The sequence below is a fragment of the Delphinapterus leucas genome, chromosome 8 (genome assembly GCF_059928025.1).
Source record: "Delphinapterus leucas isolate spDelLeu-1000000601 "Yukka" chromosome 8, BTC_Dleu_Yukka2, whole genome shotgun sequence".
Classification (NCBI taxonomy): domain Eukaryota; kingdom Metazoa; phylum Chordata; class Mammalia; order Artiodactyla; family Monodontidae; genus Delphinapterus; species Delphinapterus leucas.
The window spans coordinates 107,016,802-107,039,113 of NC_143136.1; the positions used below are offsets into that span (position 1 = coordinate 107,016,802).

Here is a 22,312-nt window from a genome sequence, read left to right on the forward strand (position 1 = left end):
ATTGACTGACGCAAAATGAGGAGGTGAACTGTTGACTTCCTGAAGCCCATTTCCTGCCCTGATAGCCAGAGGACAGAAGAGGGCTAACAGCACAGAGGAAGTACTCAGGAAGCCCAACTCTTCCAGGAGATAAACAAGCACTCCCTGACCCCCAAGCCACAGGAACTGGTCCCCTGTGCTTCCCCCCCTAGGGACCCTGCATCCAGAGGCCAAGTGTGTGTGTATGTGTATTTGTGTGAGTGTGTGTGAGAAGGAGCTATTCTCAAATAAATGTGGATAATAAGAAGAGCTGTCATGTGTTGGGTACCACCCCCCTGGGAGCCAGGCAGGTGCGTCCTACTCTACAGATCAGTGAGCTGAGGGTTGGAGAGGGTCACATGCAACAGGGCTGCACATCATAGTGGAGGAGCCTGGACTCACAGCCATATCTCTCTGGCACTGCAACCCATGCTCCCTTCACCCACAACAAGATGCCCCCTTGAAGCACTTTCAGACAATTTTTGTAAAGAGCAGTTTGCTAATGTACATTCGCCCTTCTCTTTACCACCACCCCAAGCAACACACTCCCAGTATTTAGATCAGAATGCACCCTCTCTTTCCTAGCACCCTTTTCAAACACTATCTCAGCAGAAAAAACAAATCACAGTGGTATCCCTCAGTATCAGCTCATGTGTATGGCGCACAGACTCATCCCACACCATCATACACATCATCTCATGTCATCCTCACAACCGCCCCCAGCGGCAGGCTCACTCATGGCCCCATTGCACCCATAGGAATGCTGAGCCTCAGGATCCTTCCACCCAGAGTGGGGAGCACGCAGCAACTCTTAGTGCAGCCCCTACCCTGGCTTGAGGGGAGGAGAAGCATTCCAGGGAGTGGAGGAGGAACACGCTTTCCTTCCACTGAGGATCCTTTGCTCCATCTTCACCTTTTGGGCCCATGAACTGAAGGTCCTGTGTCTCTAGGTCACTGTGGCCTCCCGTTAGCACATGCTGGAGGGGAGGGGAGTGCTAGTGTCTGTCTGTAGACTGCGAGTACTCCGTGCCTTCATCTGACAGGCTCTCCTGAGGCTTTAACTGAGATCCCAGGGCAGCACAAGTTCCCAGCCACCTCCCACCACTCTCACTGTCCTGCTCATTTTCCTGCCTGTCAAACCCCATGAAGGGAAGAGAAAAACATTTTCTACCTCCTATTTACCAACTGATGAGCCTCCTGGAAACCTAATAACAAAACGTGGCTAACTACATCCTCATTCTTTACACATGCAGCCTGACTGAGGACATTTAGTCATGTAATTAGGTACCTAATTATGCTGAAAATGCAATTATATGATTTTTTAAGTGAATTAAGTCCTTGGAGAAGTGGTAAGGATTAGCGTACTTGATCCAGCTGAAGAGCTGGGACCGTGGAGGGCACGTCAGCGTGACCGTGGGATGCACAGAGGCCCAGTGGTCTGTACTTGAATCACATGGGTGAGCACGTGCGCGTATGCACACATGCACAGGCACACACGCTCGTGCGCATGCACACACACACACACACAATGTTGGCTTCACCTCTACAACAGCCTGCTGCCAGCAAAGAACTTAATAAATGACAGCCATTTATATCACTGGGAGCTTTGTGTACATCTGTGGAGTGACTGTTTAATAGCTGACTTGGAGACTCTTAAGGAGGTTATTTATTTAACATGTGACAGGCAGGTATGTAGAAAAAATAATGATAAAAGAGTCAGTTGGGAAATGTCAGAGGATATTTTACGCAACATCACTTATTCATTCACCTAGCATTGTGTCAGATGGTGAGGGGTCAGATACAATCCTCGCCCTCTAGTAGCTCAAAAATTAGTGCAAAGACAGACGACAGCAAAGCACTTTAATGGTGATTTGAACGAGTTGTTCGGCAAACTACAGCCTGTGGGCTAAACCCAGCCTGTGGCCTATTTCAGTACAGTCAACCAGCTAAGAAGGGTTTGTACATTTTTAAAGGGTTGTAAAAAAAACCAGACAAACTAACGAACTGATAAAACAAAGAAGGGCGTGGAACAGAGACCATATGTGGGCTGCAAAGCCTAAAATATATATTAAAAAGATTGCTGCCCCTGCAGGAAAAAAGGAAGGAGCACACAAGCCCCATGCAGAAATCCGGGAAGGCTTCTCAGAGGAGGTGATGTGACCTGAACGCCATGACAAAGCAGGAGCATCTATAGCATGGTGCAGCACCTCCACCTCTCAGGAGCTTCCTTCTGGCCAGCTGGCTCACTACACACAAGAAACAACAATAAAAGACAAATTTAGAGGATTTTTACCTGAAATGAGGGCTGGGAGAGTCCAGAGATTCTGAAACGTTGGGCAGTGGGACGTGGACTCGATGTGGCTGGCTGGTCCCCAACACCGAGGCAATGGGAAGGGGCAGACAACCCAGATTCTCAGGCCCCATGGACTTGACGCCAGTGCTATTAGCCCTTGAATCCCGAGAGGGTCCGTCCTGGGGACTGAATGATGCGGAAGAGAAAAGCTACAGGGAAGGGAGAAGGGCACACAGATACCAAGGACGCCTGGACCCCCAGGCCTTTCGGTCACCCCCATCCCCAGACCTGCCATCTCCCTGCCATCTCAGCCCAGGGGGACCACAGGCTGCACCACCCAGCCTCCCACCCCAGCCCCACTGAGCACACCTTCCCTCTCCTGCAGCAGACGCCTGGCTTCTCAGGACACTGCTGGCCCTCTTAGGTGGTGACCATTTCCCTCCCGCTCTTTGCCACCAGGCACAGCGTGGAGATGGGCCACTTGGAGACAACTGTTATTCCTTTCTCCCTGATGCACATATCATGCTCTCCACCGCCAGGCAATCATCTTCCATCTCTCTCAGATACCACCTCCAGCATCCCGTCACCCCTACACACACCACTTACCTCAATTCCCCGCTTTGGGCATCAGCTCTTGCTCCTGCAGTCGTAAGCAGAACGAGACATGCCCGGAGACTTCCAACGTCTTCACTTCAACCACCCTGCTCCCCGAAAGCTCCTGGCACTTCTAGCTCGGGCCCCTGCTGACTTCACATCTGCACTCTGGCAATTCCTCAGCCGCGTGGGCACCGCGAATCCAGTACCTGACCGCTTCCTGCCGTCCACCACCCTCCATCGCCTCACTTCTTCCCCTGAGCATCTTAGACTCCACAGCCCCTCATCAGAGTCCCTAGAAAAGACATTCCAAACCCACCACCTCTCGTCTCTCCCACTGAAGTCCGAGCCACCATCCTCTCTCCTCTGGATGGTACCGTGGACCCCAGCTGGTCCCCTTCCCCTGCACAGCGGCCAGAGCACCTGACAGCATGACGGTCAGTTCATGTCACTCTTCTGCTCAGAATCCTTCCATGGCCCCCGTCTATTTTAGAATAAGAGCTAAAGCTCGTCCAGTGCTCTCAAGGCCCATGATCCAGCCGCATTTAAGTCTCTGACTGCATCTTCTACAGCTCACCCCGGGCTCACTTCATTCCAGCCACACTGGCCTGCTGGCTGGTCCTTAAATACACTGGGGCTGCTCCCACCCCAGGGCCTTTGCACCTGCTGTTCCCGCCGTGGGGGACACTCTTTTCCAGATATTCCCTCCCTCACCCCCTTCAGGGCTAAGTCAAATGCCACCTTCCCTGGCCACAGTATTTAAATTTGCAACTCCCGCTCACAGCCCCCTCCTCTCTTCTGCTTTGTTTTCTGTCTTTGCACTATCTAGTATACTGCATAGCTTGTTTATTTCTCCTTTTTCTTGTCTGTATCCTTCTCCTTGAATGTAAACTCCAGAAAGACAAGAACTTTCAGCTATTTTGTTTACTGTTCTATCCCCAGATGGTTTCTGTTGAATGTCCAATGAACTCTCTTAACCTTTTCTCCTTTTCTCCTTTTCTCCTACTGGCCCAGGCTTGGATCAATAAATACAGCTGTTCCCCTTCTTGTGTACCTGAATTCAAACAGCTGACCATGGCTGGGAGCACACCCCACTCTCTCTCTCACACACACACACACATCCTCACACTGACTGGTCCCACCTGTTGGTGTGATCCCAAACCTGAATTCTCTGTCCAATTGCTTCCCCCACTCACCCCTCCAAGCACCAACATTATCAAGGCAGCTTATTTCACTGAAAAAATAAGTACCTGAAACATGGAAAGAAGGTATAGAAATCCTTTTGAGGAGCTTTGCTGTACAGGGGGGCAGAGAAAGGGGCCAGGAGTGGGAGAGAGACAGGGTGCGAAGAAGGGAGGTTTGTCTTTTCTTCATTTTGGAGAACAGCGTGCTCAGGGGGTATCTGCTGGGGGCGCCGATTTGATGACGCAGGAGAGAGGGGCGAGGTCTCAGCAGTGATGTATATAGTGTGTGACGAGGTGGAGTCTAGTACATACACAGGCCCCGGGGAGAACCGGGCAGCTGTAGACAGAGCAGGAGGAAAGCTGTGATGGGGCCGCCCAGCCGCTGCAGGGGTGGGTGGCCCTGTTTCCCAGGTACCGCTCCCCCGGGCTCCTCCTGGCTCGCTGCCTGCTTCATCCTGGGCTCCACATGTCCAAGCTCCAGGGCTCAGCTCTGGGTCCTCTCCTTCATTCACACTCGCGGGGGTCTGTGAATACCATCAAGATGCTGGAGACTGCCTCTGCCTCCGCCCAACCCCTCCCTCAGCCCTCCCCTCTCCCCGAGCTCTCCCCAAGCAAGGGAGGAAACGTCCCTTGATCTACAAAGCCTCAGTCATTCATACACATTAGGGGAATCCACAGTGTTCAAGGAACTTAACTATAATGTATCATACCAACCCAAGTAAAACCAAGCACAAAAAATATTCATATATAAAGTTGTTCCCACGTAGGTCCTAGATTACCAGCTTCTGTGCAAAGAAAAAGAAAATAGATTTATTAACTAGTCTTCGAAACTAACCTTTGTGCATTTCTCATCTAACGGGCTCCCTGAGCATAACACACCCTCAGCCAGCACTGATGTCGCCCCCCACCAGACCTTGCCCCCGGGCCCCCCTCCTAGTGAACCACAACTCCATCCTTCCTGCTCAGGCCCAAACTTTGACTCTTTTAATTTTTTTTTTTTTTATTTATTTGCACACTCCACATCTAATCCGTCAGCAAGCCCAAGTTGCCCCACAGTCCCGATATATCCAAAATCTCCCTGTCCCTCATCACCTGTACCACCATGGTTCTGGTCCAAGCACTTGCCTGGACCATGCTCGTAACCTCTCCCTTCCTCACCCAGGGTCTGTCCTCTGGCAGCACAGCAGCCAGAGTGACAGGCCTCAAGCACACACAGTTCATACAGTTCCCGCTGGACCCCCGCCCTGGCCTCCTATCCCTCGCAGAGGCCCGTAGGGTCCAGCCTGTCGTGCCATCACCCCCCCTTCTACACTCTGCCCCTCACTCACTCTGCAGCAACCACACGGTCCCTGGGTCACCCAGGAACACATCGCCTGGCTGGTGTCTGCTTGGGACACTCCTCATTCCGATGTCTGCAGGGCTCCCTTATTTCAGCCCTTAGTAGTCCTTTCTGGATGATATAATGAATACCACAGACTGGGGGCTAAAACAACAGATGTGTATTTCTCACAGTTCTGGAGGCTGGGAAGTCCAAGATCAAAGCACCAGCAGACGTGGTGTCTGGTGGGGGGCCCACCTGCTGGTTCATAGCCGGCCATCTCCTCTCTGGGTCAGACCCCAACCCAGTCTCTCCTGTCACCATTGTGTGACCTTGGGCCCGTTCCAGTTTCCTCCACTGTAAAGCGATAGGCATTATAGCATCCACCTCGGAGGTTCTTGTAAGAAATCGCACCAATACATGTACTTATAAAGCAAGCCCCCAAATGGTGGCAATTACATCATTACCCATATCCAGAAAGGAGGGTTTCCAGTGGGAAGAGAGCCCCAGGCAATATGGTCCCTGGAGAAGCGGAGGCCAGGGGAGCTGCAGAGCCTTGGGGTGTGAATGGGAGAACAAACAAAGGCACAAACACAGATCTAGCAGGGGGCTGGTCCTGCTTTCACAGGGCTGTGGAGGAGGTGACATTCTCTTCAGATAAAGTGTCATAGCAGCCAGATGTCCAGGGTGCTCCCAGGGAGAGGCTTTATAACCCTGGCCACTGCTGTTCCCTAAGCTGGAGAGGTCAAGTTCTTGGTCCCCACGCTGGTCCCCCAGCCTGAAATGAGGACTGAAAAGAGCATTGCTGCCCCATTTCCTGGGCTTCCGAATCTCACTGGGAGGCACAGCTTCTCCTTACAGAACTGTCTTCTCCATCATACCTGGATCCTACCCACCAGCCACATACTTGGCCCTGGCTGGGACATAACTGTCACCAACCAGAGATGCTCACAGGCCCGCCAGTGAAGGCTGGGGACCGTGCCTTAGAGGAGCCCCTGCGTCAGCCCAGGGGCGTCACTGGCAGGGCTGCGGGTCACAGGAGGCCATGTGTGTGCATGAATGTATATGTGGGTGTGGATGTGTGTGAAAACTGTATATCAGAAGAAAACAATACTCCCATAACCTAGCCCCCACCCATAACCACCCAACAGCCACCATCCTTTCATTCCTTTTACTAAGCCTTTTTTTTGTATATTTAACATAGTTTATATTTAGAGTCCTGTTCCTTTCCATTAAATCATACTGTAAGCATTTCCTCCTGTCGCTCAGAATTCCCACCCATGCCTTCAGTAACTGCAGAACATTCTGTCCTGTGTGTGTATCGTAATTGACAGAACGAGTTTCTCAACGTGGAGCATTTAGACTGTCCTCTTTTATTTTCCAGTTTAAACCCAATGGCAATACACTTTGCCAAGAATGAATTTTTGTTCCTGTTTCAGATGATTTCTCTGGATCAATGACTAGAAATGGAGTGTTTGATGCTCAGGGTGATACATTGGCCATAGAGCGTATGAGAGAATGAAAGTTGCCCATTTGTGAGAATCCCACTTTGACCGAAGCTGTGTCAACACTGTGGACAAGGATAATAAGTGACAGTCAAATGGCCAGTCTACGCCAGGCGCTGTCCTAGGTGCTCACCACATACTAGCTCACAAGGACCCTACAGAGGAGCGCCATCACATTGGACACATGAGGAGACTGGGATTGGCACTTCCCAAGGTGGTCTAGGTGTGGGGCGGGGATTCAGTTGCCCTGCAGGATGGCCCCTTCGTGCTGTCCCCGTCCACCCCGCCGTGCTCAGCTCACCAGTAGGCAGGGGAGCTTTCTGTGTACTCTCGGTCTTCCCACGTCTAGATGGAGCTGGGGCTGGAAAAAGCATGTCCACAGCCTTCTGAGCTTCAGCCGGTTCTGGTGGAGCTGGGATCTGGGAAGCCAAGCGATTCTGACTGAGATACACAGTGCCTTTTCTGGTGCCTCAACATATCGGGTTGGCCAAAAAGTTTGTTTGGGTTTTTCCCGTACCATCTTATAGGAAACCCGGAACAAACTTTTTGGCCAGCCCCATATCTTCAAGAATCCACTTCCTTCCTTTGCCATTTTGGTGCCTCAGACACCTTCCTTTGGAGAAGTGCTTTCCTGCCGCATCATGGGAGCCCAGATGTACTTCACTGAATCAGCAGTGGCTCTTTTTCCTTCCCTGGGTCTCAGCGCAGTCAGTGCACACATGGGCATCCAGGGCAGCTGAGGGCCCTTTCAGAATTTCCAGAGAGCAAGGCTGCAGTCTCCTGACAGGTCATGGGTCAGAGGGTGCGGGCAGCTACCAGACCCTGCCACAGTGTCCCTGTCCCCTCGCCCAGCCAGGCAGGGGAGCCAGCAGAGGTGACAAATTCTCAGAGTGTGTTACTGTGCCAGGTCTCCAGCTACATCATCTGGACCTGAAAGAAAGGGTGCTGAGCTCAGGCCGTGACCAGATCAGCTGTGACGGTGGCTGCTCATTTGCATTGCTGAGGGGGTACCAGGCCCCCCCAGTTCTAGTTGCTGAAGCCTAATATCACACCCTTGCAAAGGGAGGTGTGTAACAGTGTTTGAATGGAGCCTCATGCTCTGTAAGCAGCACTTACGGTCATGAGCTCAGCAGTTCTCAAAGGGAGGCTCCTGCACCAGCAGCATTGCCTGGGAACATGTGAGAAATGCAGAATCTCGGGTGCAACCCAGACCTGCTGACTCAGAATCTGGGCGGCAGGGGCAGTGACCCAGGGAGCTGGGATGTAACAGATCCCATGCCCCAGGCACTTCCGATGCACAATCAAGTTTGAGGACCAGGGCCTCAGCTGTCAGTCCTGTTAGGCTGGGGGTTTACTATCTCTGTATAACAGAGACAGGAAAGGAGGCTCCAAGATGTGGGGTAACTTGCCTGTGAAAGTCTGCCCTATGCCATAGGTGTCATCCTACCTCGAGATGGGAAGCATGGGTAACGTGCCATTTGAGAAGACTAGTAAGACTCCTAAGGGTGTTTAATTCCTTCCCTCCTTAGGGCCTTGCGTCTTGTACTCAGTGGATGGTGAGTAATTGATCTGTTCCCTCTTTATCCATAATTCAGCAAATTCCTCCCAAATGCTGCCAGGCTCCCAGTCTCCCTTTAGCCCTGAAAAAGAAACAGAGACGTGAAGGATGTTGTTTCCCTGGAGGACCCGCCATACTGAACCCTCGTTCCGTGCCAGGCTTGCCATGTGTGTCCGCCCTGGGGATCAGGCATTCTTTTTCTCTAGGGATCAGAGGTCAGAGAGTCACCCCTGTGTGAGCTGCTGAAGTACATGTAAGAGTCCAGAGGGGAGTCGAGGAGTGAGTTCTGAGTAGGCAGAGCCCCTCTCGGGAGGATGGAGAAACATGGGGCCTTGGGAATGGACTGTGTCTGGGGACCTCTGAGCCCAGCCAATCCTGGGGAGCCTGAGGCTTAGAATATGGGCTGGATCTGGGTAGGGATCAGGGACAGAGCTGCAGAACTGCCCATGAGGACAAATCCCACCTCCGAGGTGCCGCTCGACCTAGCTGGACAGAGTAAGACGAAGGAGAGGGCCATCAGCTGGGAATGGCCACAGCATAAAAGGCCTTGACACCAGCTCCACACACTGACCCGGACATCACACAAACCCCAGAGGCTGAGCGCAGTCCTGTGCACACACGGATAGGAGGGCTCCAGTCTGTCCCTCTCCCAGTGGGGTGTGAGGGCCTCCGGAGACTGGACCCTGACCTTGGTCAGAGCAGGGACGCTATCTCACTCTCGGGTGACACCCGCCTCCTCTCCTCCTCAACTTCCGTTTCCTCTTAAACTTGTTCTCCTTTCAACGTGAAGATCAGTGGGCATGATAAAGGGACAGGTGCAAATCAGAAGTTAAATAGTTGGGTCTCCTCTCCCAGTGAGCTGAAGCCACACCAGCTGTTTCCAGGGCAGGCTTTCTCCTCCTCCAGGGAAGAGCAAACCTGCTGAGCTCCTTTCCGTGGTCTTGGCATTGTCTCAAGTCTGAGCTTCCGTTGACACCTGCTGAACCAGACACCTCTCCAGCACCTCCGCTACCCCAGCCTGAGAAGCGGACTGATACCAAGCACCAGCATCCTCCCCAGGACCAGACACAGCAGCCGGACTGGATCTTCTCCTCCCCTTCCTCCTGTCTCTTTTGAATTCCATTCTCTTAGAAACCCTCAGGTCCTCAGGAGGCGGTGGGCACAGGGTGTGGGGAGGGAGCGGCGGTTCCCTTTCCTCACTCTGTACCGTGGGGGTATTTGCTGCCTCCTGAACAAGCCCCAAACCCCACACAGCCCAAGCTGACAAGGTTCCCTCTCTCAGAGGAGCGTCCGCATGTGGACAGTGGCGACTTCATCTTGCTCAGCAGACCCTTGACTCCCCAGATGCGCCCTCCCCCGCCCCTTTAGGGCTTCTTGCTGACTCCCACTGCTGTCACCATCTTGGGCTGGGGAGACAGGGGCTCCATTTTTTATACTCTGGCCCCAGGAACAGAGACAAAGCAGCGTTTCCTTTTACTTAGACCCTGTAGCTCAACTGAGGCAGACTGGTCGTTGTATTGGAATAAGGCTCTATCTAAAAAAACAAAAAGCTCAGGGGTAATAGCAGGGAAATATAGGTGGAGGAAAGCCTGGACACTCTGGGTTGTGAGTTACAGCATCCTCAGCTTTCAGTTCCCCTCCCCTGAGCACATCCCCCAAACGACAATGCCTGAGTATGAAAGCTCCCTGAGCAAAGGATCCAGAGGCAGGAAGGCCCCCTCTCCTGCCTCTGCCCCCAGGCTGCATCTTCCCCAGTTTACTGATGCCGGGAATGGCTCTGATCTCCAGAGCAGGGAGTCTACCTCTCCTTGCCCCCTCGCAGGCCCCAGTACTTCACCCACCAGTGTTTTGATGTGGCTGGCATGTTGCAGCCTGCAAGGCTCCGGTGTCTGCCAGACATCTGTGCCTGTTTTAATATAGCAGCATCAGGCACCAGGGCAACAGGGAAGGCAGCATCACAGCCAGGAGGAGGAAAGCGTGGCTGGATCATTGGATGGGGTTTCAGAGCAGTGTAATAACATTGCACAGCACTTTGGCAGCCCTGGGGCCGGGGAGACTGTTTATAAGGTGACACACAGGGACCATGAGGGCAATAGTTTTGACCTTGAGAATGGCAGGCACATTCTGATAAAAGGCAGGTCAAATTCACATTGGCCTTGCCTGGCCGGGTACTTTTTCTGGAGAATTTGGTCTGCAAGCCCGGGGAACGTGACACAGGCTCTCTGCACAGATAGGAAGGGTGACCTGCTGGAAGCTGCAGGCAGGTAACGCCCCTCCCCAGCATACAACCTGCAGCTGCCGGGAGCCCAGACCCCGACACCCGATGACCCACCGTGAGCTTTCCCTCCACGTCCTTCTCTTACCACTGCTGCTAGCATCACCCACTCAGCATCTCAGCAGGCCAGCCTTGGGGACCACCCCCTCCAGGAAGCCTTCGGGAGAACCCAGAAACCTACCCTTTCCAAAGTTATACCCACAGACGTCCTTGTCTCTGCTGTACGGTCTGCTCCTTGAAGGCAGGGGCCTTGCCTTTACTATCCACCACGTTGCTGGGCTGTACTAGGTGCTAAAGAAAGTTTATTTTTAGTTAATTTTTATTGGAGTATAGTTGAGTTACAGTGTTGTGTTAGTTTCATGTGTATGGCAAAGTGAATCAGTTATACATATACATGTATCCACTCTCTTTTAGATTCTTTTCCCATATAGGCCATTACAGAGTATTGAGTAGGGTTCCCTGTGCTACACAGTAGGTCCTTATTAGTTATCTATTTTACATATAGTGGTGTGTATATGTCAATCCCAATCTCCCATTTATCCCTCCCCCTGTTCCCCCTTGGTAACCATAAATTTGGTTTCTCCATCTGTGACTCTGTTTCCCGGGCACGTCTTTATTGCTCATTTTGACACTTAAACACACAGAGTCTAACTTTTCATGTAAATGTGTCATGTCTCCTCAACCAAGTCCTAAACCTTCTGGGGACAGACCTCATCCTCTCTGCATCCGGTGAAGCCTGGGGCTGTGCAAATGCTAACTGCTCAGCCAACCTTGGCTGTCTTGCAAGAGAGATGGACAGTGGATACTGAGCTATCCGTTTCTTTCCTTGGGGCTCTTATATTCTGAGACCCATTCTTCCCCTGTTGTAGCTTGAATGCTACACCCTTTCAGTGTGAGATAACAACAGACCATCAAAGAAAAGTAAATGTCTTTGACCTTTTTCTTACCACAAAGGAAAGTCAGTTAGTAAACGTCAATCGTCAGCTGATTTCTATTTCACTTGCATCAGGCCTTTGAGGCCAGAATCTAGAAAAGGAAGGAGAAACTCCAGTGTGAGCCAAGGAGAGCTATCTAGGGCCACAAACGTTCCTGTCCTTCCTCTGAACCCAAGTCAGCCTCACGCAAAGCCACCACCCACTAAGCCCCCTGAAAAAGAAGGCTCTCAGTGTAAGTAGCACAGAGCAAACCATCAAGCAAGAGATGTGGTTGCCACGTCTGCTAATTGCTGGCATTGACACCGTTGTCATGGCATGAATTCTTCAAGGACTTGATGACAAACCTTTTGGTCAACAAGCGTTTCCCTTTGTGCTACTAAGGCTTAAATAATCTTACTCTTCCCAGAGTCTTCTGCCCCGTGCCTGAATTCTTCCTCTTGGCTGGACCAGGTGGGAGATGGGAAACAGGAATGGGGTGCTTCTTCCAGGACCCCTGAGGCAATAGGAAAAACCATTAGAGGTGGGTCAGGAGGTGCTGAAGACAAACCCTTGCAGGAAAAAGAAGTTCCCTGCACAGCTTCATCAGAAAACACAAGAGAAGCAAGGCTCTTGGTGGCAACAGGAGGGTCAACTTGTGTCCCTGGAGCCAGTGCCTGAGCACTGCTCTCTGTTGACATCTGAGAAGCACCGCTGGAGCCCCGAGGATCCAGCTGCTGCTAAAGTGCTGCATCCTGTTAGCGGTGCCCAAGCTGCCAGCTGGAGCAGAGATTGTCGCCTGCATGGAGGGGCAGCACCTCTGCACCCTGCTACCTCCCAGGGGTGCTGCCTTTGACCAGGAAACACGCAGCGGACCACCCTGCAAACCTAGAGAGTCAGCAGGGCTCTGGCTGCTGCCGCGTTGCAGATGGCACAGGAGAGAAGCCATTCCCAACCATGGCAGCTTGCACTCTGGAGAGAGCACACATTTTAGAGCCGGGGATCCCAGGTTACAACACAGACTCTGCCTCTTTGGGCTGTGAGATGTCGACCACTTGCTCAAGCTCTTTGGAGATAACCACTTCCCTCTGGCTCGCTTGCTGTGAGGAATGTAAGTGGCAACTTACTTCATCCAGAGCCTGCTGCCTAGTAAGTCCTCCCCCTGCTTCCCCCACTGAGGCTGAGCCCCCAGGACTTGTGTCAGAACTTCCCTAGTCCTGGAACATTCTTCCCACCCCTGAAATTTCCCAAGGCCTCTAGGAAAGCATCAGCCTCCCCCCCCCCGATCCCTGCCCTCACTCCCCACCATGCCTCCATGGGAGGTGGTGACTTCCCTGCATGTGAGTTGGGGGCAGGAACAGCCCTTCCCTTCCTCTCCCTCTCTGGATCCACAGCTACGGGAAACATCTGTTGTCCCTGCCCTTGGCCCTGGCCTTGTGGCAAGGCCTGCAGCTGGGTGGCCACACGGGGGTGTTCAGAAGCCCAGAGGTATCAGGCTGTTTGGCCATTCGGCCGCCATCACCTACATCAGCTTTCACTGGTATGAGGCCGTGCTTTGTTCTCCATCTGCCTGCTCCTTGCTTGATCTCGTAGACGGGCTACCCTTGAACCCGACACTGTAGGACACAAAGGGTTTTGTGTATTCCCTCTTGTCGTGTTGTTGTCTAAATCACAGTCTCCAAAAATCGTGGTAAATGCCGCCCTCGGTAGGAAACCCCCTTTACACTGTGACTCAGATCCGCATGCTTGTGGTGTGTGTGCACAAAAGAAATCAGAGCTCCCTAAACAGTATCCCGACTACCGATGATGGACCTGGTGGTTTCTAAGCTATTTTCTCTGTCTCCTCTCTCTTTTCCTGTTTTGGTTTCTTTCTTTATTTCTCCTTCCCTTTTTCTCTCTTTGCCTCTTTCTCTCTCTAGCTGGTTGTCACCCACCAGTGACTTGGGGCTTCCTGTGTGACAGACACTGCCCTAAATAATTCATCCATCACAATCACACCACCCAGGGAAACTGTAAGCACCCTGAGGTCAGAGACTCACTTTTTGTTTCTTGGAAGCTCTCCTGGTCCCTGCAGTGTTACGGGAAAGAGAGACACTGAGCATCCGGTGCTGTCTGACTGTCAGCCGGACGATGCTGGGAATTCACGACCAGCATCCAGCGTCTGCCTGGACCCACGGCATCTGGGAACTGGTCCCTTAGGTGAACGGCATTGAATTCCATGCAAACCAGAGTAATAATAAGACTCACAATCAAAACAGTGGCCACAACTGAAAAACACCTATTCTGAGCTACGTACCACATAGTAACTGTCTATATAACATATAGACAGCATTTATCACATGTGTGTGTATCATTTCTAACACTTACCACAAAGTGGGTTTGTTATCCCTGTTTACACACACAGAAACTAAAGCCAGTCTGTATTAAGAATTTTACCGCATGTGCTGCCGTTAAGTCAGTCAAGCCACAGGATTTGAACCCAGGGGTCATCAGAGTGATGTGGACAGTGCAGGGCGCAGTTTCATCCTCTGTTCCCCAGATAGGACTAGGCTTTCAAATAACTCTCAACAACTGTTACTCCGTGCCAGCCACGCAGGACTGTGAGTAAGACAGATGCGGTCCTGGGACTCGAAGAGCTTTCTCTCTGGCGGGGGGCGTTGCGATCTTGAGGAGAGCTAGGACGGAAACGTGCAGGGCACTTTGGGTCTCTACAAAAAGGGTGGAGGCCATTCATGCTTGTCCAATCTCAGGAGTAGACCGCTGTCTGTTCTCATCTCAGATGCACACTTGGCCATAAATAACACCTTTCTTTGCCATAAAATCCACCCACCTCAAGCTGCTCATCGGCCCCCATCCCAGTTCCTGAGCTCGGAGTGATTCTAATCCCAAGCTCCTACTTACCCTTGAAACTCAGCAAGGGGTGGACTCTCATTCCAGGCTCGTAATCCAATCGCACAGTGACCCATCAACTTCCTGGGAGGGATTCGAGCTCACTCCAACTAGCCTTCTGCAAATATCCCACATCATTGATGCTGGCTGAAACAGCATGAGGTGGTGTAGCCAGTGAGGACTCTCACTGCAGCATCTCCAGAAGCAAGAGATGAAAGCCCAAGTTTCAGGACCCTAGGTGCCATGGATGGCAAGCAGTCATTTGGGGAGAAAACTGAGAACTAGAGAGAGGTGAGGGATTGTTGTAGGGGCTAAGCTCTCTGCCTGAAATACTTATACTCTTTTTTTTTTTTTTTTTGTGGTACGCGGGCCTCTCACTGTTGTGGCCTCTCCCACTGCGGAGCACAGGCTCTGGATGCGCAGGCTCAGAGGCCATGGCTCACGGGCCCAGCCACTCCGCGGCATGTGGGATCTTCCCGGACCGGGGCACAAACCTGTGTCCCCTGCATCGGCAGGCGGACTCTCAACCACTGCGCCACCAGGGAAGCCCAATGCTTATACTCTTGTTTGTGCCACAAACTCCTATGCATCCTTCAAGGGCCCATCCTGATAAACCCTCTCTTACCCATCCTGATAAAGCCTTCTCTTACACCAGCAGTTCTCAACCCTGAGCGTGCATCAGAATCACCTGCAGGCCTGTTACCACAGATTACTGGGCCCCAGCCCCAGCACTTCTGGTACAGTAGGTCTGGGGTGGAGCCCAGGAATGTGCATTTCTAACAGGCTCCCAGGAAATGCTGCTGTTCCAGAGACCACACTTTGACATCCACTGTCTTATACCATCCCCACCTTCCCAGACATGCCCAAGCTTCCTCCTCTGTGCCAGTTCTGACCTAGGTGGCAGGTCTGGCCAGGCTGAAGTGTCACTACCCTGGAGTCCGGTCACATGGTGCAACTTGAACAAATTCAGCTCTGGTCCCTACTCCCAAGCCAAGAAATTCACCCCAAGTGATCCAAGCCAAATACCTCTGGTCCTCACCCAGCTCACCCGGGCTCACCACTGAGCAGGGCCCTGCAGGGTTAGGCATGTCATCTTGAGGCTGCTCAGGCTCAAACAGGAGAGATTCTGACCCAGGGAAATCAATTACACTTTTCTGGAACTCAGCTTCCAAATCTGTAAAAAGGGGACAATAATAACTGCTACTGAATGGCATTGTCATAGGGACTATTTGAGTTAAAACACATTAAGTGCTAAGAACAGTACCTGGCACATGGTAAGCAATTGCTAATTGTTTTTAAAAGAAGAAATAGCAGGGCTTCCCTGGTGGCGCAGTGGTTGAGAGTCCGCCTGCCGATGCAGGGGATATGGGTTCGTGCCCCGGTCCGGGAAGATCCCACATGCCGCGGAGCGGCTAAGCCCGTCAGCCATGGCCGCTGAGCCTGCACGTCGCTCCACAACGGGAGAGGCCACAACAGTGAGAGGCCCGCATACCGCAAAAAAAAAAAAAAAAAAAAAAAAAAAAAGAATAGCCGTCCTTTCTAATCCTGGCTGCCTTGGACAAACTGACTTAAGAAAGGCTTACTTTCACCTGGAAAATTCCTAACAGCAATCCTGGGTATTTGAGCTTCTACAACCATCCATGCCAACTTAAGGAAGGGGCTATTCTTTCTTGCTGAAATGGGAGGTGCATAGTGATGGAGTAAGCTCTAGAACTCTGGCCTCTGCATGCATTCATTTATTGTGTGCATTTATCCCCTCGATCCTGCATTCAGTAAATGTTTAGAGTACCTACTGTGTGCTAGATACTAAGTCCCAGGCTGCACTTGACCACCCTGGATTGCAAAGTCCAGCATCCATTTGACCTCCTCCTGTCTGTACTTCCCTCCCCCTGCCCTGATACCTGCTCTGTCTCTTTGCTGACTTGAGGCCTTGTTTTCTCCTCTCCGCCACCTCTAGGCTCTGTGCTGGCCTCAGAGCCCCCAGCCTGGCTCTCCTCCTCTGGGTCTCAAGCCTGGAGCCCCCACTTCCCTCCACCACCAGCCAGATTCTTATCAGAAAGGGGCATCTGGCAGCTGCGCTGGGGAGAATGACCTCATCACACTACAATTAAAGTGATTATCTGAGCGGAAATGACTATTACGAAGCAGCCTTCTCTGTTTTAATATGTGGAGCCCTTGTAATGGGAACATGGGATTTCCATGTGAACACTGATATTTCCGTTCTCTAATAAATCCTTCCTTTCACACATATCCCAGAGGAGAGGTTCCTGCTCTCCTGGACATCGTAGCCTTCTGGCTAGACCACTGAGCTTCTGAAAAATGCACTTAGTAACTTGGATAGCACCACCGAGTGTCCCTACCCTCAAAAGAAGGATGCAGAGGCCTGTGGAGGGTCTTAGGGAGAGATCTCTGGATAGGAGCCCTCCTGGGAGGGGCGTCTTCAAGTGAGAAGAGAGAAAGTGCCCCCCAGAGAGCACAGCCTTAAGTCCCGGCCTCAAGCTCGCCCACCAGACCAGCTGTGTGACGGTGGGCACATCAGTCTCTGAGCCTCAGTGTCCCACCTGTGAAATGGGTTAATAATACCATGTACCTGGTATACTAGATGGATGGCAACTAAACCAACACCTGACATGTGTAGACACCCCACAGGTGGTCTGTTTTTACCATCATCATGAGAAAAGCTGAGGCCTGAAGAGGCAGGTGACACTGCACTAAACACAGTCGTGCCTGCCCTCACACCCCCGCAGGTGTCTGGTGAGCACCTGCAGGTGCAGGCAGGGCTCTGGGTCAGGGATGCAGCAGGGATGCAGCAGAGGTCCCTCACATATGGCTGGCTCAGTCCTGGAGATGCCATAATGGTGTCTGATAGCCCTGGGAGCGACACGATGCTCTCCAGTAACCGTCAGCAGACATGGAGAGCCTGGGCCCGGCCCTGTGCGCCCCTGGCCAGAGGCCTGTCTGCGTGCCACGCAGCTTCCCATGCACCCTGGGCCAGTGCACCTGTGAGCAGAGGGTGCAAGCTCGGCTGAGACACTGCAGGGCATGGGCAGCCGTCCTTTCTTACCTCAGGCTCTTCCGTTCTGTCCACAGACCCCGACCACGGAATGGCCTCGAGGGAGATGGACATCGCCGTCATTGCAGGTACGCTGTCCGGGGGCCCCTCAAACAGCCAGGAGGGTCAGAGGAAACACTAAGGGCAGGACCTGCCATGGCCCTGCTTTCCTTCCCTCAAAGGTGGTTTGAAGGTGGACCGGGGGACTCTGGCTCTGTAAGAAAATGTCCAACACAGCATCCTGGTGGGTGAGGTGCCAAGGCACCTGCATCAGGGCCTGTCAGGGCCCTAGATACACAGGGAAGCGGGGCTGGAGGGAGAGCCGCTCTGGTGAGGGAGGGGTGGGGTTGGGGGCTGACCAGGGTTCCCTGACTTCTCTCCCGGCTCCCTCAAGCCACACTGCTTCTTGTCGTAGGTCTAACGCCCCTGTCTCACCATCCTAACCCTGCCCTAGCCTTGCTCTGAAACCCATACTGGCCCCCACTGGTCACAGCTGTGACCCAAACTGTGTTTCAGGACAGACTAAGTCTGTGAGCTATAGCTTGTGGTGCCCTGAGCTTCACACTTCTCCCTAGCTCATTCCTAGCTCAGGGAACTTCACGTTTCGACATAAATAAATAAAAGCAGGCAATCACCCTGATGTTCTTCTACTCACTGAATGGCTGGACCTTCTTTTTCTTAGACAATGCCGTTAACATCATGCAGAGAGAAGTGTCCCCTAAAGGCCACGGGGAGCTGAGGAAATTGTCCCACAAAGCTGGGACTTGGGAACGGTTGTAGCCTCTACATATTCTCCAAAGGGCCCTCCCCCAGTAAACCCACCTTCTAAGTCAAGGCAGAGGGTTTGTTCTGGGGTTTCAAAGCAAACACCTGCACTTGAACCTCCCCACGTGAGAGCGCCACCCGTTAGTCCTACCCAAACTCTTTGGTCCTACCCTCTCACCCCATCACTCCAAAGGCCTGAGCGACCTCTTCCTTCTGACCAGCCCTCTAGCCACACCTCCCAGCCCCTCCTGCAGACCCCACCTCCCAGGAGCACAGGGGAGCTGTGGGCTAAGGGGCACACACACACCACACTTCTCCAGGGGCAGCCCTCGCCCCCGCCCTCGCCCACTCCTGGCACTTTCCTGGTTTTCGCACTTCAATCCCATGCCCAGGAACCCCCTCAGCTGGGATTGTCCTGCTTCTAAAACTCAGAGTTATCAGATTTACAAAGTACAGCAGAAATGCTAAGGGATGGAGTGATTTGCTCTGCAGGGCCAGGAGAGTAAGGCAAAGGCGTCTTCTTAGAGGAGGTGGGAGAGGCTGGATTCTGAAGGCAGCATCCAAGTTTACCAGGAAGACAAGGGGAGGGGAAAATATTTTCAGCAGAGAGAACATGTGCAAAGACATGGAAAATTGGTCAAATAAAAAGTGTTTGGAGAATCGTAAGTCGGCCAGAGGGACTCCAGTAAGAAGAGTTTGAAAATGATTACAAGTTCTAAATACTAAAGTGTTACAAAGGTTTAGAGAGGGCCATTCATTTGAAGATTGAAGGAGAACTTCGATTAAACATGAATGCTTCTTTGGAGGGAAAGATATCAAATTGTTAACTGCGGTGATTTCTGAGCCGAAGGATTAAGGACATGTTAACGTCCATTTGTGTTTCTCTGTATTTGCCAGGTTTTAAAAAATGATTGTGTCTTTATAAAATAATTTTTCCACCTTTTTAATAGCTATATATAAAATACCTAATTCTTGAATTAAACTTATCTCTAAAAAAAAGAAAAAATCCTTGAAAGTTCCAAGTCCCGTGAACCTATCAGTTTTAGGCAAACCCGCGAGCTGCGTTCCGTGGATGGTGCACTTAGGTCTGCCTCCCTCAGCAGACGGGGAGCGCCTCGGAGCAGGGTCAGTTCTGGGATAAGATTCCAGCCTCAGTCTGAGGATGCTGCACGGAGGGAGAGGGGAGGTCAGGGGTAGCTTAGATGGGCACAGGGGAGGGGCAAGTGCCCTGGGCAGGGCAAGAGAGAGGCAGGAAGGAGCCAGCCTGTCTGGGCTTGGTGTCTGGCCGGCAGCATGTCTGTCCCAGCACAATCCTGTGGGTCCGGCCTGCGTCCTCCCCCATCCCAGCCCGGCCTCTCCCCCCCGACACAGAGCCCTGTGCTTCCGCTCCTGCAGGCGTGATCGCGGCCGTGGCCTTCGTGCTGGTCTGCCTCCTCTTTCTCATGCTGCACTACATGTACCGGCACAAGGGCACGTACCACACCAACGAGGCCAAGGGCACGGAGTTTGCCGAGAGCGCTGACGCGGCCCTGCAGGACGACCCGTCCCTCCAGGACAACGGTGACAGCAGCGGAAAGGAGTACTTCATCTGAAGGACTTTACCAGTACTCACCTCCCGCCAACGCCTCCCCGTCCAGGAGAGAAAGCCCACCCCCCTACCTGCAGCACCAGGCAGCCCGCGAGCGCCCCCCGCACCCCAAGACACGCACCTCGCCTGGGACACTGGGTGCCGCCCAGTGGGGGAGGGAGCGAAGGAGGAACCCAGCTGCAGAGGCGTCTCCCAGGGACCCAGGCAGGCTCTGCCAGAGGCAAGAGAGGGAGGAGGTCGGCTCCCCCTGGGCCGCGCACGTTGCCACCTGCGTGTGGGGCATGGAAGTCCTTGCTGGGTGTGAAAGGGGCTGTGGGCCTAGGAGTGGGAAGCAAGGAGTGAGTCATCATCACGCCGACTGCGGATAAAGACATCAAACGTCAGCCCTTGACATCTGGGGGGAACAGCAGGTGCCGGAGCTCAAAGGCACCTTTGTCTCCCATGGATGCAGCTCTCAATGATTGGAAATAAATCTGAAACGTAATGGAGCATTCAGAGTCAAATAACATGACTGTGATTGTTTAGGGAAAGATAAAGGCTGCCCAGGGCTTACCTGTTATCCATGCAGTTTTGTGTTCTCTCATCGACTCTGCCCGCTGATACTGGGACGGCCACTTCAGGCTCCACGGGGCGGCTGTCAGAGAACACAGTCTGTACAGATGGCTCCTGGCCCCCACCAGGGAGGGAGAGAGGGAGGGCCCAGTGACCAGCATGCGTCTTCCCCACCTGGGCACAGCTTCAGGAAACAGATGCTCGAGTGCAGTGTCCCTCTAGAAATAGGTTGCCCCAGCCCCCAGGGCACTAGCTGAAGCATTGGTTCCCGAATGCCTGGTATTAGAAGGAATGGACCTGCTAAAAATACAAGTGAATCCCATCGGAAAAGGGTTCCCAAGCCCAATTCTAACGTGCAGAGGAGGCTTCCCTACAGCAACAAGCAGTTCAACTCAATGCTGACACTGTCTCCCTGGAGACAGAATCAGATTCCAGAGGGCTCAGTCCTACAGGATCACCCTCACCACAGATGTCAGTGACAGACCCACCAGCTACAAACTGGAGGTTCCAATGACCCCCTCCAGAGGTTCGATTGATTTGCTAGAAGGGCTTGCAGAACTCAGAAAAACCAGTTTACTCACAGATTACCGATTTATTATCAAAAGTTATTGAACCCCAAACTGCAAACTATTACGTATACAATGCGTAAACAACAAGGTCCTACTGTATAGCACAGGGAACTATATTCAGTATCCTGCAATAAACCATAACATAAAAGCATACAGAAAAGCATGTGTGTGTAACTGAGGAAAAGAATATATGTGTGTAACTGAGTCACTTTGCTGTACAACAGAAATTAACACAACATTTTAAATCAACTATAATATATATATATATATATATATGTAAGGCTATTAAAGGTTATGAATCTACAACCAGGTAAAGCAATAGAGTAGGGTGAGGTCCTGAACAGGGCCCCAGCACAGTGGCACAGAAGCATTCTGGCTCCCCCAACAAGAAGCTCTCTGAAGAAGGGCCAAAAAGCTGTCCTTTTGGGTTTTTATGGAGGCTTCATTACATAATCATAATTAACTAAATCACTGGTCAATGATGATTGACCATCAACCTCCAGCCCTACTCCCGCCTGGAAGTCAAGGGGGCGAGACTGAAAGTTACAAACCTCTAGTCAGGTGGTTGGTTCCCCTGACAACCAGCCCCCCACCCTTAGGGGCTTCCAAAAATCACCTCATTCAAATAACAGAAGACACATTTATCACTCTCAGCCCTTAGGAAATTCCAAGGGTTTTGGAAGCTATGAGCCAGGAACAGTGTACAAAGACCAAATAAATATATATGAGAAACATATTTTGGTCATCTGAATGAGCAAATATATATTTCTTATGAATCACAGCATCACCCCATCCTTCCCATGCTAACATTAGTGATAATGGCTCCCAGAGGCTGGAGTGTAGACTGCAGGGCCCTGCTCCCTGGGCTTGGGCCCTGGCTCCCCCTGTCCTGGTCCTGGAATCTTGGGCAACTCGCTTGACCTCCCTGGCCAACTCCCAGTGTTGATGGCAGGAGAAAATGTGTCGTGTGCTCCGCACTAATTGTCTTCGGATGTCAATAACTGGTGTTGGATGTATAGTGGGTATGTTATCAGTCAATGAAATTTCCTCAGTGCGTCATATTTAAACACTTCCTCAGGAATAACCGTGAGTTAAAGTGAACTTACTAACCATCCTCTTGCATGAGAGTCTTTCTAAGACTCCCAGCAGCTCAGCGATCCCTCACCTGGAGACCAGCAGTTCCAAGATTAAAGACTGCAGCCCAGGTGGCCAGGAACTTCTCAGGGCTCAGGTTTCTTGAG

At 52.1% G+C, this 22,312-nt stretch overlaps 1 protein-coding gene across 1 annotated transcript in view; it reads left to right on the top strand.

The window, feature by feature from the left end:
• The window catches only part of GYPC (glycophorin C (Gerbich blood group)), a 43,718-nt gene extending 23,280 nt beyond the window's left edge, over window positions 1-20,438 (top strand). The window contains exons 2-3 of the mRNA XM_022590584.3: window positions 17,636-17,686; window positions 19,758-20,438. Coding sequence (XP_022446292.1) covers window positions 17,636-17,686; window positions 19,758-19,954 — 248 coding nt within the window. The 3' untranslated portion in view covers window positions 19,955-20,438. The remainder of the gene's footprint in view (window positions 1-17,635; window positions 17,687-19,757) is intronic.
• The last annotated feature ends 1,874 nt before the right edge of the window (window positions 20,439-22,312 follow it).